The following is a 16,861-nucleotide window of genomic DNA, read 5'->3' as shown; positions in this document are numbered from 1 at the left end:
TTATAGAAATCTTTTGGACAGAGATACATTTTCTAAATCTGATCCAAGTGAGTATATGGTATTTTATTGTTTCTTCTTACTACATATTTTAAATGTGCAAACACTGGAATAAAATTAGGTGAGTGATTTTCTTTAGTGTCAGTTAGGTTTATATTGTCTTTGTGACAATTACTTAGAAGAATTAAGTTACACTTGAATAAGGTACACTTCTAAATAATGTTATGTGAACTGAAGATTTAAAGACTGTTATTAATACTGCTTTCCTGAGCTAAATACTCTCTTATTTAGTATTTAACCTAAAGTTTCCTAAAATTTATAAATTCTGGAAAGTTGGGTTGTTGTTTCTTTTTTAGTATCTGTTGGTTTAGATCTTTTTCAAAGCTATTAGGCAAAATACTAAATAAACTAGAAGCATTTGTTGCTGCTAGTACATACTGTCCACTGATTTTAGAGTCAAATGCTGAAAAATAAAATTAGGTTAATTAATCTCTGGGAAACACTATCTTCCCTGATCAAAAATTTTATGATGGATTTTTAGTTAATCTGTTCAGAATTGTAAGCTAGTGATACTCACTTTCCTCATAAACTGAATTATGACAGGATCCCCCAAAACTCTCATGTCTATGAATTTATGATGGGACTTTTGATTTAAAATCCATTACTATCTTCCTGTATTGGATCCTTTATGAAAACTTTAATCAAGGAACTGAGATTACAAAATAGTTCCTTTCTTTTCTGATAATGTTCTTCAAAGGATTTTTGTGTGGTTAATAGACTGGTCCTTGGCTTGTGGTGTCATTTTGTCTCCCCTACAACTCTCCATTTGCTTTCATCCATAAGTTCAATTTCTTTCTTTAAGCCTGGGCATTTCTTCCTTGGGATACCACATATTGTGCTTACTGACACTGGAAATAACCCAAGATACATATACTTGTATCAAGTCACTGGACATGCAGCCATGTCCTGCTATTTGAATACTGAATCATGTAGCAGTATGAAACATTTGAGTACTTTTGTTAGAGTGTATGTTTCCATTCTGCATCGAAAAAAAATCTTGAGAGAGATTCCGCAGTACACTTTTGAAAGGAAAAGTTTCTACTTTCTGGGGAAAAACTACAAGAATTTAAGAGTACCTTTGAAATTTCTAACCTGTAAAGCTTTAAAAAAAAACAAACCAAAAACGCCCAGAAGACATAGGCAATACCATGCCTCTGTATGAAGATCGTTCAGACACAAAACTGAGTGTTTTGCATTTTGATAAAGAATTTTAGTTGGTTAAAAAAATTGGTAAAAAATAGTTGGGGGCTGGATTGGATCTTCAAAGGCCCCTAACAATTCTGTAATTCTGGTAAAAAAGACCCTTAGTTAAACTGTTTTGAAAAATACTCAGTGACCTGTTGCCTGTAATGAATTCAGAGATCTCTCATACTGGCAAAAGTGATAGGTGTCTATAGGTCAAATATTATTAAGGACAGGTGCTTCAAGTTTTTATCAGCTAGGGCACTATGAGGCAAGAGTTGCAGGGTTTGAGTGTGTTTGAGCTCGCTGCAGTGTGAGCTGTGTGGGAGAAGGCTGTGAACACCCTGTGACAGTCACAGCTGGTGCCAGTCAGCTCTGGAAACCACGGCAGTAGCACTTGCCTGCCACAGCTTCTGCAGCCAGGGGAGCACACAGTGCCCTGCTCAAACATGTCACAGTAAAAATGGGCCAGCAGTTGCAAGCTAGAGACAGAGCTGCTGGACATGCTGCCAGAGCCACATGTGTGCAGATGGACTGCTGGAGATGCCTTCTGCAGAGGAGATGCTCCATGCAGAGGGCAGTACCTCCAAAGGCTCTGTAGCCTGTGCACAGCCCACGAACGTACAAGTGAGCAAACCAAAGTGATCCTGGCAGGTGGGTGACCCCTTCTGGGAAAAACATGAAAACAAAGTGGCAGAAGAACCTAAAGAAATCTTAATATCTGTTTAAAAATGTTTCTGAGAAGTAAACTAGTGGTATGTTTTAATGGATTCAGAGTATATGGAAATATTTTAAAAGTATCATAAACTTGCTTATCAATTTGAGACCTGTTATTTTTGAATTAATGTAAATAGCTTTTTTAAAGCACTCAAATTGGCAGTGTGGTTTAGGGTCTGGTGTCCAGTTGTGAGTACCCAATTATGCTGCCAGTCAGGCCTGTCTGTCACAGGTAAGCAGTATAAAACCATGGAATACAGTAATACTGTCCTTGGTGAAGAGAGAAGGGGGAAACTGTTGACTCTGGAAGTGCTCTTATTGTATTTGCACTCTAGAAATTCCTTGTCAGAGCAGCTCTGATTTTGGGTATTCTCCAAACAGGGTATATCCAGTTTTAGTATTCTGCAGGTTTTAGCCAGTTTAGTTAGTTTGCTTGCACTGTCCTTTAATTGGGCACAGAGATGTGACCGTACTGTAAAAGGGGTGAGTAGTATAAAACATTCCTGTTCTTCTCTGTTTGGAAGTACCGGACAGCTTTCCTCAGTGTCTATTCACTTGGACAAAGGCCATTCTTAGGCTGCTCTGTATACAGTAGGTTTATTCTATAGCTAAAAAAGTGTCAAAATCAGCATCCTGCCACTGCCACAGGATCCACTTTTACAGCCACTGAATTTGCAGCCATTAGATCTCAGAAGAAAGAACCATGTAGAGTCGTTCTGTATGCTGAGGTCTCATTGCTTTTGCCTAGGCTAGTTGTAATATGCTTTTCAAACTCCAATGTATTTATCTAAGGATCATACTGGTAGGGAAAATCCAATTTATTTTCTTGGTCGTTTTCTCAGAGGGACACACATGAATGTAGCTGACTTCCATGTCAATATAAACAGCCTTCTCCTGAAATTAAAAAGGAACTTGTGATTTTCCTGGTTCTCTTAGGAGATAATGCTTGGCCTTTTATTTAATACTGTAATTGCTTCTCAGTATTCCAGTTCTGACCACTTCCCTGTGATCTAGAATATTCATGCCAAGAGGAATCTGTCACTTTGCCTGCCCAGAGGCAAGTGACTGTAGAGACAGTAGATATAGATGGGACAGGCTTGGATAGCCATTGTTCAGGAAGTATTTCAAACAATACTGAAGCCTCTTACTGACAGTGCTTTCTGCTCAGTGGAGTGAAAGCAAGTCATATATATTGATTTATTGTAGTGTTTGGAGCATTCTGCTCTCCCAGTCTGGAGACCATTTTTTCTAGGAATATTTTTAAATCTATGGGTTTTATTGATTTGGGGATTTTTCCTGCAGAAAGCTGAGCTAAAGCATTGCTTCCTTGATGAGGTAGGGATAAGACCTGCCGAGGAGATACAGATGAATGATTTTGGCACGTTTCTTCTGTCTAATGACGGGCAGAATTGTTTTCTTCCTGTGCTCTGACAACTCAAGCTGAGCCCTGCAGAGCTGTGCTGGCAGCAGCACACTCCTCCTGGGGAGCCCTGTGGCTGCTGAGTATTGATCATCAGCAGAGCCCAGGATGAATGACTGAAAACATAAAAGCTCTTCCCTGGGGAATCTCCCCATGGAGGATAGTAACAATTAGAAGAATCTCTTGGCAGATGGGACAAAGGGACCTTAGGATATCTCTGCCTGGAAGGTATAAAAGCTGGTCAGTGAAGAGTATTGGGGAGCCCTGCTAGAACTGGTACCATGGAAAGATTTAGGTAGCACAGGGGAAAAGGTCAGTTTCATTGTGGGTGTCTTCCTTGAAATGGAATGAATATGTTATTGTGCTTGGGAAAACTGGGATGGGCAATGTTGCCCATCAACTACTGTTGATGTAGCAGTAGTTGCCAGACTAAAGGATAAGGATATATTCATTGAAAGGGAGAGGACCAGAGCAGGTAAGGGAGGCCCAGTCTGTTTGGGAAAACAGGAAGCTGCAGGCTATAATAATCTATAATATTTTGGGAACTGTGTCTATAACAGAGTGATAAGTCTTGACATTTCCACCTTCTTTTTCATTACAAGACTTAATTAAATTTACCTTGGATATGACATTGTGGTATCAGTGTCCAGAGTTAAAAATTACTAAATATTAATATTCCTGAGTATAGATGTAGCTGTATCTGCTCTTGGAACAACTCATTTGGCAAAGCCTTCCAAAAGGGTTTCTCAGTTGCTCTTCATCAGTGTGCTGCTGTGAACTTTCTCATTGCTCCCTCAGTTTTTGAGATTATGAGAGAAAAAATATTTTTTTAGCTCTGTCTTGGGATGTGGTTGCATGATATGATGGCTTTTGAAATATTATTTATCCTCCTGTACTCCTTCCTATCCCTCATGACAATGCTGTTAACTGTTTTCTGCTACAAGATGGGTTGCTTTATGGAGCCTTTAATCTCTGGCTTGAGCATTCCAAGTGCTTTAGATCAGCTTTACCATATTTATCTGCATTTCTCCAGTTGCATATGAATTTGACAAAGTTTTTTAGTGATTAATGCAATTAGTGTATCAGGATCTTTACAAAACTCTCTCCAAGAGCCATTTGAGATAGTGAATCTTAATATTGATGGAGAACAGTATCATGGTTGGTTTCCTAAAATTTATGGGTGCATTTTAGAGGAAAGATAAAAAAAATTTAAAAGATTTTCTACATTTACAAAGTATTCATTTTAGAGGAAAGATAGAAAAAAAATCAAAAATTTTCTACATTTACAAAGTATTTATCAGAAAGACTGAAATATATGTCTTGTCTATAGCTTTCATTAGGGCTGACTTTTTTTGAAATGTCAGTTTGGGATGTACACATGTATGTATCCCTGTCAGACTTGTACCTTTTACTTACAATAAAATGTTGTATGAGGTGACTGCTTATTAGTCTTATTAGACTGCTTATTATTTTCATTATATTTAAAATATTGGACACATCTGCAGCCTAGAAGAGGAGCCCTTATTGCAGTCTACAACTACTGGAGGGTTGTTTAGCCTGAGGAAAAGGAGACTCAGGCGACCTTATCTCTCTGTGCAGCTTCCTGAGAGGGGGTTGTAGTCAGGTGGGGTCTCTTTCTCCAGGCAACAGCTGTCAGAACAAGAGGACACAGTCTCAAGCTGCACCAAGGGAAATATAGGTTGGATATTATGAAGAAGTTTTTCACAGAATGAGTGATAAAATACTGGAATGGCCTGCCTGGGGAGGTGGTGGAGTCACCATGCCTGGATGTGTTCCAAACAAGACTGGATGTGGCACTCGGTGCCATGGTTTGGTTAAGGTGTTTGGGGCATGGGTTGGACTTGATGATCTTGAAGGTTTCTTCCAACCTGGTCATTCTGTGATTCTGTGATCTTCCACTGATCTTCTCTGTGGTGACCAGTGACAGGACCTGAGGGAATGGCCTCAAGTTGTGTCAGCGGAGGTTTAGGTTGGGCATTATTAAAAAATGTTTTTCCTCAGAGGGTGGTTGGGCTCTGAACAGGCTCCCCAGGGCAGTGGTCACAGCACCAACCCTGACAGAATTCAGGGTTTGGACAATGTTCTCAGGCTCATGGGGCAGCTCTTGGGGTGTCCTGTGCAGGGCCAGGAGCTTGGCTTTAATGGTCCTGATGGATCCCTTCCAGCTGGGTCCCTTCCAGCTCAGGATATTCTATGATTCTACAATTCTGGATGGGTAGTCAGAAGTTCAGTAACCTACAGAACTTTCTTTAGCTGATTTCATAGCTTCTATTTCATTCTGTTTTCTCACAATTTCCCATTTCACTTCATTCTTCATGTAATACACTCCAGCAGCCTACTCCAGAGTGTGTTATAAAAATAGGCTTTTTGGTTTGGATACACTTTACTATAAACAGTAACCAAAGGTAGGCACATGATTGCCAAGGGTTTATTTAGAGTAAGTGGAGAAAGATGGACATCTCCTGAGAATTATTTTGAATATTTTTTTATAAAAGCTTTTTTTCATCTACAAGACATCTTACTTAAAACATAAAAGTGTTAACTTTTAGCTTCCACATGAGCTAAAATATTGAAATTGCCTTTTTCTGTTTCTCCTCTTATTTGCTACTGCCCAAGGGGATATTTTTTTTTGGTGTGGAGCAAGTGCATTTTAAGTAAGAAAATGTAGTTAGAAGGTTGACTTCATTTCTGCTTTCATCTCTTGATGATTCTGACTTCACTGAGAACAAAATCAAACCTCTACCTTTGCTGTTCAAGGCTACAGCCTAAAACAGTATTATTTTCACCTTCTTTTGAAAAATAATGATTTGTACAGGAAAAGAACTTGTTGAGGAAAAAAAAGTTGAAATACCTGTATTTCTGTTGTTTAGAAAGGATCTGAAGAGGAGTTTCAGGTAAAAATTGCTTTATCATAGTTACCTGCAACTAGTTCAAGACTGTAGAAAGTAAGGTTTATAATGCTCCTTCAGTGCAAATGATCTGTACTTAAAATAGTGTTTAAAAGAGCTGATTATAATCGCTGCACCCCTGTCACCAGTCCTTGTGATAAAAGCTGCAGCTTAATGTGTAGTGAGCGCTGTACTGGAAATAGAAATCTGAGTGACACCTGTGGGATTGTTCTGCTTGGTCTTTCAAAATCAGCTTAGGTCAACAAATTTAATTGATTTTTTTTTTACCAGGCTTTAAAAAAATAAAATACACATATGTGAGATGCTTAAATATATATAAATAATTTGAAGCAGAATTAAGGAAGAAAACCTTAATTCTGAAGTCTTTTTTTTCCCCTTTCTCTGGTTCTGTTTCCCCTGTTTCTTTTCAGTAGAGTCCTCATTTGGGGTTTTTTTACTTTAATTTTCTTCTCTCTTGAAGGAAGTATATTTTAGGGTAATTGTGCATTAGATAATCTAGAAGAGCCTGACCACCCACATTTAAAGAAGACCTGCTTTTATCCAATTTTGTCTTTAAAGACTGTCAAGTGCTTTGCTGGAGGTCAGGCATAAGTGCCACCTCCCATTTTAGAAGCACTCCATTTATTAGCTGATTTCTGCAACAGCTAGACCACATGATCACCAGTCTGGTTAGGCTTGTTGACAGCTGAGGGAAAACATTACTATTTGATTGTCCTAGTTACTATTTTCCACAGCACAAGAGACTACAAAATTAGTTCACTTAATTTAAGGATTTGTTAAAGTTTGAAAATAACCAAACTTTTTTTTTTTCCTTTCACAGTCTGTGTTTTGTACACACAAGCAATTGGAAACAAGGAATGGAGAGAGGTAAGCTGCATATTCACAGATGTATAAACCTTTTGGGTATATTTAAGGCGGGCCATTTGTCCTAGCAGAAGAGGGCATTGCCTCTTGAATGCCATGCTAGGCTTATGGGGGTCCTGTGTACTAGCAAACATTTAAAATATAGTCACATTGATCTCAATTTCCATATCTCTATCACACATTTCCATCAAAAAAGAAAACAAAATAGAGAAAACACGAGTTTCCCATTTTACAGTCTCCCTCAGATAAATTAAGCCAGACTTGGCTGTCAGTTTGGATAGGGTTTGTGGCTCTCAAGAGAGGAAGGCATTCAAACAGGACTGAGCTGTGGTGATGGTCAGGGTCAGCAGAACTGGTCTGTAGCTGTGGTAAAGATCTACCTTTGAATTTTTTTTTAATTAAAATATTTTCAGCTTGTCAGGGGCTGAGGCACCTTCTATAAACATTAAGAAGGAAAAGGCATTTTCCAAAAGCTCAGAGAGGGGAGTGTTGAAGAGAGAGCTGAACTGAAGTGAAATAGAAGATGGAGAGTGCAAAAATGATACATTTGCAATAGAAGGATTGTGTTCTAATATTTAAAGCTGTCTGAAATAAACAATATATGCAAGGTTTTGCTTGCTGTTGTGATTGGTTGGAGTTTTTCTTTGGTACGGATTTCTTCAGGAAACAATGGATTTTTGTTACTGATTCAAATTTTTGTGGATTTTTATTGGCTTTGGGAGATGATGTTGAAGTTTAGGTCATAGAATACAAGGTGTGTACCACTCTGTGTTGAAATATGAGGTCTTCTGCCACTCTGTCTTCATCCACAGGTCTATTCATGTGAATGCAGTCATTTTCTTTCATGGCAACTGTTTAAGAGATTTTTACAGGCTGTCATATATCTCACATATTCCTGGTATTGGCAGTCTAATTATACTTCCTTATAGCATATAGCTTAAACTTACAGTTTTCTTTTACAGTTTGGAAGAACAGAAGTAATTGATAATACTTTAAATCCAGATTTTGTAAGAAAATTTATAATGGACTACTTCTTTGAAGAAAGAGAGAATCTGCGATTTGATTTGTAAGTTAACAATCTTTTACTCTAATGCTGCAGCCTCTGTAAGCATGTAAAGTTTTGTCCAGCATAAAATTTACTTGAAGGAAGATGGTATCTATTGACATAGGATAAATTAATGTAATACACAGTTGATTTAGCATTGCATCCTCAGAAAGAAATGTGTAACTTAATAATGACCGAGTTTTAAGAAATTGGCAGATGTTAACTAGTCAAAGTACAATTATGCTTACAATTATTACTTTCAGGAAATAGAAATGAAAAGATTTAAAACGTTTAAATATTCTTGCAACACAGCCAGCAAAACAGGTACAGATAAACTATCCAGGAATAAAATACTGCACAAGTAGTACAGAGCCAAAATTTTCTTTACTATGCATCTAAATATACTAAATTTTAAGATTTTAAGACAACAGCAGTTTGTTTGAGAAGTAGATGGCTTTTGACATTTTTCCAGATATGCTCATTTCGTTCCACTGGTGGAATTGTTTTGACTTTCACTTCATTCTTTTGAAAACAGAACTGAGAGTCCAGTTACCAGGTCATGTCACCATTGCATGTCATCTCTTATATTTCAGTCCTTTCTGATTATTTCAGTCTTTGTGATAATCAAGGTTGTCTTGTTTTTTTTTAATTTTCATCCTCTTTTTTATTAGCAGTTCTTTCTTAACCTTTCCCTAGGAGAGAGTATGAATAACCCTCATAGATAATTAAGTTTTTGCTGCAGTTTTGCATCACACTATGCATTGTGGCCACAAATTTTCTTTGTATGTCCTTTTTTAGTTGAAAACCCCTTTTCCTATTTCTTTTCACTTCCTTTGTAAGATGTACTAGACCACCTATTTCAAGGAATGAAAGGAAATACTAAAGCCAGGAAGATTACAGGGTGCTTTGAGGTGGCTGGGTACAAATCACAGTGGAAGCCTGATGCAGACTTTATTTGTAGTTTTAAAAGTTAGGTTTAATATCATTCAATCTGTGGAGTATAACTATTGTGGGTTATTTAAAATAAGTTTTAAGTCAGAGCTAATCAATTTGTGAAATAAAGGATTCTTCTCCAAGTATAAAGCAGTGCTGAAGTAGCCACAGAGTGGGGGCTCTGTGGAAATCTGTGTCTGTTTGCCTCCTGCTTCTCATCGGATGCAGGGTGTGGGGAGGGGGCAGTGCAGCAGAAATGAGAAGTGAAAGAAATGAACTGAAAAAGAGAAAGGTCAGTCTACAGAAAGAGAGGGGAATCTGTAAAGACCTTCTGGATAAATGTTGTCTGGAAAGGACTTGGACCTGGAAGGGAAAACACAGTCCCCTGTTTAACTCTTTATGTAGTCAGAGAAATGGACTCCTGTCTGTTTATGAAAAGCTGTAAATATCACATGTTCTCTGTGCTCATCAGAAAGACCTGACTGCTTTCTCCTGCTGTCCTGGGTTACCTGGACCCAAGTGTGTTCTGAACTCAAAGCTGAATAGCTGTTGCTGTCTTTGCCTGCAAGTGACCATATAGCCATACTGTGTGAATTTACTGTAGAGGCCTGTACCAGTGATGGATGAAAAATTAAATATCTTAGAACTCGGAATTAGAAATGTGAGTCTCACATAGCCACTCATGGATTAAATCCGAATTCTGAAGCCTTAGAAAGCTTCCTATATTCAGTTCCTTGGCAAAATTGTGTACTACTGTTGGCCAAGTTGTTATTTTTCAAAGAAATTCCTTCTGTGATTCATATATTTTGGAGGGGGGAAAAAAATCAAGTGGCAAGTATATCTTTGATATTTGGTGCATCAATAAATGAGCATGACCTCCCCCAAAATGTACAGCCACAACGTCACAGGCACCTTTCTGCTCACTGCTGGTACTCAGGAAGTGATTTTGCCAGTGAAGCCATTCTTTGTTTTACTTCTGTAGCTATCCCTCCGGTCAATTTATAAGTTGTGTTTTTCTGTTCAATTTCACCAAACACCTTGCTTTTAAGCGGAGATTTTAGCTCATGTTAATGGTATTTGTAGGAATTTCTTTTCTTTATGAACATGTTTCTAAGGCTTTGACTGTGCTGCACCACGTCCAGCTGTGTTATGGTATTCCTGCCATCCTGACTTGTGATCTGGTCCATGATGCGTCCCAGCACCAGCTGTGGCAGCACAGCCAGAGGGATGGCATTCCTATTACTTGGATTATCTGATAAAGATGGAAGACTATTGAAGTATAGAGATTAGTAATCCTGTATGAGTTTCTTACATTATTTTTTTTCCAATGTCTCTTAAATTCAGAGAGTAACTTATTTTAACTCTTGACTTGATTATGGAAGGGAAGCTATGATATTTTCTAGCTGGAGAAAGGCCAAGATTATGATAAACTCAAAAGAATAAGTAAAACTCTTGCTAAAAGCAGGTTAGTTTATTGTTAGTTATTTCTATTTGCTTATTCAAATGACTGAAAAATTACCTAAGAAAATAATTTACAAGTTAGTTTGTTTTCTAGGGTTAATTTTTAATTTTTGTTCTGCTTTTTGCCATCTTTTGCTGTTCAAAAAGGAATATCAGAAGAATTTCTCTTTAAAGCTTGCACTTTGTTGAAAATGATTTAGTTTCAAATAACTAGTGAACCAAAGTCTTTTATATGATGACTCAGTTTGTCTTCTTTACTGGGGAACTTCCATTCACAAATTTGTTTGTGTAAATTTCACACATGGCAATAGGTGAAAGAATTGTTTTGTTTTTGTTTCTTTACATAATTGTCCTCAGATATGTCATCTGGCAACTCTGATATAAATTTTCTTTATTTTTTTCCTAAGCTATGATGTTGACTCGAAGAGTCCTAACCTGTCAAAACATGTAAGTTCCTCCTCACTATTATAATTCCTTGTGTTAAATTGCTTATTTCTTAAGTTTGTTTCTTTTCTTTTGACTTCAAGTAACATCAGGTACACAGAGACAAATACAGTGATTGGCTATGAGCGAAAACACATAAGTGTAATGAGTATAATGTTAATGGGACATTTCTCTTGCAAAGGGCATATTTGAGCATGCATGTATACCTTTTCAGATATGTAATATACTGCAATTAGTTGATACTTTTTTGGGTCCTAAAATTGAAGCATGTTTTTATTGTGTCTCAGTGTTAGAAGAAACCTTCAAGACAGCATCAATATAAAAGTGGGAGTGATGAAATAGTAACTTTAACATTTAGAGATGCAAGAGTAGAATTCAGAGGCTTCTCAGTGAATTTTTTTAAAAATAAATACAGGGAGGCTTTGGTAAGAGAACCTTTGAGAACCTGGAGCAAAGGAAAAGAGGATAGTAGAAGGAATACTGTGTGTGTGCTTCACAGTGAAAAGATGAGACTTAGCCATTGATGTGCAATTACATCCTCACTATAGTGATTGTGTAGTGCCTTAGAATTACTTCTATGAGTGTAACCTACTGTTATGTGAAATAGGTGGTAGTGAGTCTGTTTATGATTCACTGTTGTATAGTTATTACTAAGATGTGGTGTTCAGCAGAATCTGTTCTTCAGTAGGGAACAGCTCAGATAAATGGGAAACTAAATTTCATTGTGTGAAATACGGATTCTGAGTTTTTATGTTTTTGCTTTTCAGGATTTTTTGGGACAGATGTTTTGCACACTGGGAGAAATAGTGGGATCACAGGGGAGCAGACTGGAAAAATCAATTGTGTAAGTATTCTGGAATGTTGGATGAATGCATACTGCTGCATGAGGCTAGAGTTGTGGGGCTTTTTTGCTGTGAGATACCTTGATATACAGAATTGACAGATATGGCTTTTAAGACAGAGTAAATAGTTACATGCAATAGAAATCTTTCTTTATATAGGCTATGATATTTTAGGTTTAATTTTGGACAATTAGCAAATGAATTTACTAATCCATATTTTTGTCAACTTTGTTACATCTTGCATTAGAAATAGCTTGAGTGTACTAATCTAAAAAATGTTTCTGTTTTAGTTTGCAAATTAGCACATCATGAAACTTTAATTACCTTTTGTTAAGCATTTGAGTTCCTGCAAAAAACCTTCCCGAAGAAGCAGTGAAGAATCAGCTGACCAGATTATCAGATTGCTAATACGATCATACAAAATTATTAACATCAGCAAATATTGTGGTTATTAGACAACAGTATTTTGTGATTCTCCTCTTAATCCCGTTCTGGATATTAAACTTTAAAAACACGTCTAGGAAATAACCTTGAGGACTGGTACAGTAAGTGTCATAATAGAGAAGTTGTGTTAGGCTGTGTGATTAAAAAGGTTGTCTGTGAACAAACGAGAAGAGTGTCCCAGTGGTAGGTGGGGGAGCCCAAATACTTGCCCTGGCTGCTTTCAGACCCATCCAGGAGAGTCATCAGCTTGTGGAAACCCATCTCCACACGCTCAAAGAATCACAGAGGTACAAGGCACAGGCAGGGGAGCTCCAGTAACACAATAAGGGAACAACCCCTGCCCAGCTCCAGGGCTGTCCCAGGAGAGCCAGAGCCCCAGCACTGGGGAGTGGCAGCACACAGCAGGTCACTGCTTGGTCTGGACATGTTTTAGTTCTTGATGGCTGCACAGTTTGAGCACAGAAATACTGTCTTGTCAGTTGGGACAAGAGGTTGGCCCTATTTTCTTCTACTAAAACAACAGCTCACTGACTTTTCACTGTGTAGACCTGGCTCATGCCAGCTGCCACAGCAAATTGCACTGCCACAGCTCCATGGGCTGGGCTGAGTGATTGCCAGTTGATTCTGCTGCAAGCCTGTGGTCACTTGGTCAGAGAAAGTGCTAACTTTGAAGACACTTATACTTAGTAAGATGAATCTTACCTGACTTTTTAAAAGTCTTCAAATTTGTTTCTGTGCACAATTAGTCAATTATTCAGCACAGTACGCTTCTTTTTTTCTGAGAAAATGTCTGAAATTTATTTTGAACATGTAGATTAAAAGGCATGCATTCAGCAATTAAGCATTTGGTACAGGTTAAATGAAGTCTGAAATGAGTAACAGGTGAAGTTTAAAGTTTGAATTATCTATTAGAAAAGAAAATATATCAGTGAAGATTCTGTGGGGGAGAGGTCTTCACAGACCTCTTGGCCTGTGTAAAATATTTTCTCATGGGTAAATAAGCATTTCTCAGTTCTTGGTTCTGATACTGTCTTGTATGGTAGTTACGAAGTGGACCCAACGTGTGGGGAGACACGTGTTAATGAGAGAATGTTTGACTTCTTATTAGTTCTTCATAGTGTCCCTGTTTATTCTGTCGTTGCTGCTTTTGACAGTGCTGTGACTTGACAACTGTCTGAGTGATTGTCCATTCTGGACTCTCTGAAGTCTGGGTGTCTAGGAGACATTTCTGTTATTCATGAAATTTTGCAATGCATTTAAAGATTGTTTGCTTTGTAGATGTATGTTTAATGTCTCTTAATAGTCAAACAATGAGAATTGAATTGGCAATGTTGCGTGTCTTCCCTTCTTAGGGATATTTACTGCTTTGAGTTTACGGTTCTCTTTATGAAGTCAAGTCTGTGTTCTCACAGCCTGAATGCTCTTTATGATCTATGAGTTAAGAGAGCTTTATCTTCTCACCATATTTCTGAAGTCCATTAACATTTTCCCTCTTCAGTTCTCTGCCAATGGATTATAAAGAGAATGCTTGGTGCTGTTTTAGTCCCAATCAGCTACCCCACAGAAGTAGCACTTTTTATACTTAAGCAGTTTGAGAAGCTTGAATTCCATTCTCTGATTGGCATTCAAGTAAGCTCTGATGTTCCTTCAAAATGAAAATTAGAAAGACTTGCAGCTTATTATTCTCTAGAAGAAGCTCTATCTACTTTAGGCATTTGAAAAGTCTGACACAGTTGAGGATTCCATGGCTGCTGTGAGCTGTCCAGCTTCAAGTCAGATTGTGTATCATCAGGGAAGGTTCCCTGAGGAAGTCTGCAGTGAAAGGGTAGTCTTGTCCTTCCTCAGAGTTAAACATCTCAAGCCTAGAGGGTCACCATTGCTGTGGTCATGCAGGAAGGCTGAAACACACCTTGCACTAATCTTCATGGCAAGTACAAAAGTGAAGGTACACAATTCGCATTTTTCTTTGGCTACATGGTGTGCATGCCTTGCAGTTTCATTGGTGTTACAAGCACCAGTGGATTACGCCTCTGAGGCATGAACCCGACAGTATTTCTTCTTGGCAATTGTGAGATTGTCCCCTGAACCTCCCTCTCTGTTTCTGAAACCATTACTTGGGACTTGGGAATTTTATGCAGTCTGTCACAGGAGAGTCTGGCTCCCAGTATTGTAGTGTGGTAGCCTGTTATCCTTGTGACAGTGAGCATTTTTTGTTCAAGAACATACTTTAGTGTTGCACTTTATTTTACAGACTGGCCAGATACAGATGTGAACATTTATTTTGGATAATTCCTATTGGAAAATAATTCTAGTGATTCAAAGAAGGTGAAATGGATAATGTGACATTTTAATAGTAACGTTTGTTCTCTTTACCTCTTGGGTTACTAGACTCATTAAATGCCTTCTCAAGACAAGCTCCATGTGTAGGATTTACTCTGCCTGGCCTCTTGTGTTCCAGCTGTACTGGCATGAAAGGATAATGTGCAGATTCCTCTACTTCCCAAAATGGTGTGGTTTCCTTTTTCTCTCAAGTGTGTCACCTGCTCAGACATCATCCAGAATTAGATCTCTGAACATTCTGTCTTCTTGAGAGAAGATGCTGGCCACATTTCTAACTCTGAGCAATGGTTTTTTTCAGGATCTGCTAAGTGCATTCCTGTAGGGATTTCCTTTGATGAGGAGATAGGGCCACTGCAAAGCTTAATGAGCATTCTAGGCTAGTTATTCACATCTGAGTGCCATTGCCTGCTAATGAGGCTCTATTGGAACCAGCTGGCCTATTATGTGAAGTTCTTTTTCCTGTCATTTTGCTGTGAACATAACTGATAGAAAAATACCTGAACTTCCTATATTTGTCCTGTCCTTTTATCTGTGGGTGTGACTATCAGAGGGCCAGGCTCTGCAAATTCAGGGATAAGCCTGTAAATTTTTGAGTGACCTGAAAGATGTTCCATCCTCTGCCTCATTGCAATTCCAGCTTGCAAAATTGGAGGCTCTTTTTTACCTCTCAGGTTTGAATTTCCACATAAATGGCCATCTTTTACACAGGGTCTATAAAGGTCCTCCTTTCAGTCCTTGTTAAAGCCCAAGTATTCCTCAGAGTGTCCTTTTAAACTTCTCTTGGTGCTGCAGATGTGGTGTTTCAATTGTGGAATTATTTATTCTGAGGAGACAATAATTATTTCTCAAAACTGTATCCTATACAGACATGCAGGTATTGTTGAAAACCTTTCTTTGATGATGGTTGTCTGTTCTGTGCTTCTAACAATGCTCCTCTACCTGCTCCTTCAAATACTGTCCAAAAAGAGGTGATCACTGTAGAGAAGCCTACAGGTTCTGGACTCTCACTGCATGTACATTTTCACATTTTATTTTCCTTTATTTAGTTTCACATTTAGACTGGCACATTTTCTGTATTTGAGTTTCAGATAACCAGCCCTGAATGGTGGAGCTGACTGCAGTTATGCAATGCAGATTACAATTAATATCTCTCTCTCTCTCTCTTTATATATCTCTATCTCTCTATCTCATTATTACCCCACAAACCCTGATCTGTAACTCTTTCCAGAGAAACCTTGAGAAACTGGTTGCCCAAACATAAATTTTCTATTGTAATTTCAATGCTATAGAACCAGTTCCAGGGTTCACTACCATCCATCCCTTAGAGCTAAGGAAGATGAGCAATGGCACTGCATTCTGGATTTAAACAGGTGGAACTCTTACATGCTTGTCTTTAACATAGTATTGGTCAGTATTTCTATGCCAATTGGAAAGACTGGTCTGTAATGATGAATCTCAAAGTAATTTTTTTTTTCAGACTTGAAGTTTCGACCAGCTTGAAACTATTTTATTATTTTCTTACAGGGCATTATTGTTAGTTAAAGTTTGTCCCATTTGCCTGATCTGTGACCACTGAAGTTTTTCTCAGGGTGCTTACTTTACACTTAAGGATTTTTTTTCTTAATGAATGATTTTTTAGGGAATTGTAAGAGACCAAACTCTTTAGTGTTTGTGCAAATGGTCCAGTACTGTTTTCATACATGCAGACTTAAGCATACAAAGTTTGTACTTAATAGCATCAAAAACTGTACAAGTCATTTGGCAGAGTTTTAGTCCCTGAATAATGAGAATTTGATCTGAAGAGAAATTCTGTGCTAATCTTGATGCAGTATTTCACCTCTTTATGAACCATCATGTTAATATTGTCCTTCTTTTATAAGGCCCATGGCCTTCTCTGTTGAGTGTGTCCCCATCCAAAAGGCTGCTGGCACTGAATACTATCAGATTGTGTGTGGGTTTTCTGTTTCTCTGCTGCTTTTTATGCTGAGGAACTGTTTTGGGATTTCTGGGGTTGCAGCCTGTGTTTTTAATTGCTGTCTGGGCGAATAGTAATTTCTTTTGCAACTCCTGTATCAGATATGGTGGTGAGATTATTACATGTCTTCGTAGACATTTCAGAGTAAATGTTGTAAAATAATGCTGGTGTTTACTTTTAACTATATTTGAGGTATTTTTTTTAAGT

The 16,861-nt window shown here is 38.0% G+C and overlaps 1 protein-coding gene across 1 annotated transcript in view; it reads left to right on the top strand.

Annotated features, from left to right (window-relative positions):
• CPNE8 (copine 8) overlaps nucleotides 1-16,861 on the top strand; it is a 69,925-nt gene that overhangs the window by 13,522 nt on the left and 39,542 nt on the right. The window contains exons 2-6 of the mRNA XM_030959883.1: nucleotides 7-47; nucleotides 7,127-7,173; nucleotides 8,133-8,236; nucleotides 11,017-11,056; nucleotides 11,821-11,897. Coding sequence (XP_030815743.1) covers nucleotides 7-47; nucleotides 7,127-7,173; nucleotides 8,133-8,236; nucleotides 11,017-11,056; nucleotides 11,821-11,897 — 309 coding nt within the window. The remainder of the gene's footprint in view (nucleotides 1-6; nucleotides 48-7,126; nucleotides 7,174-8,132; nucleotides 8,237-11,016; nucleotides 11,057-11,820; nucleotides 11,898-16,861) is intronic.

This window comes from Camarhynchus parvulus, chromosome 1A (genome assembly GCF_901933205.1).
Source record: "Camarhynchus parvulus chromosome 1A, STF_HiC, whole genome shotgun sequence".
NCBI lineage: Eukaryota > Metazoa > Chordata > Aves > Passeriformes > Thraupidae > Camarhynchus > Camarhynchus parvulus.
The sequence above is the reverse complement of the archived record's forward strand: the minus strand, read 5'-3'. Positions and strand labels throughout refer to the sequence as shown.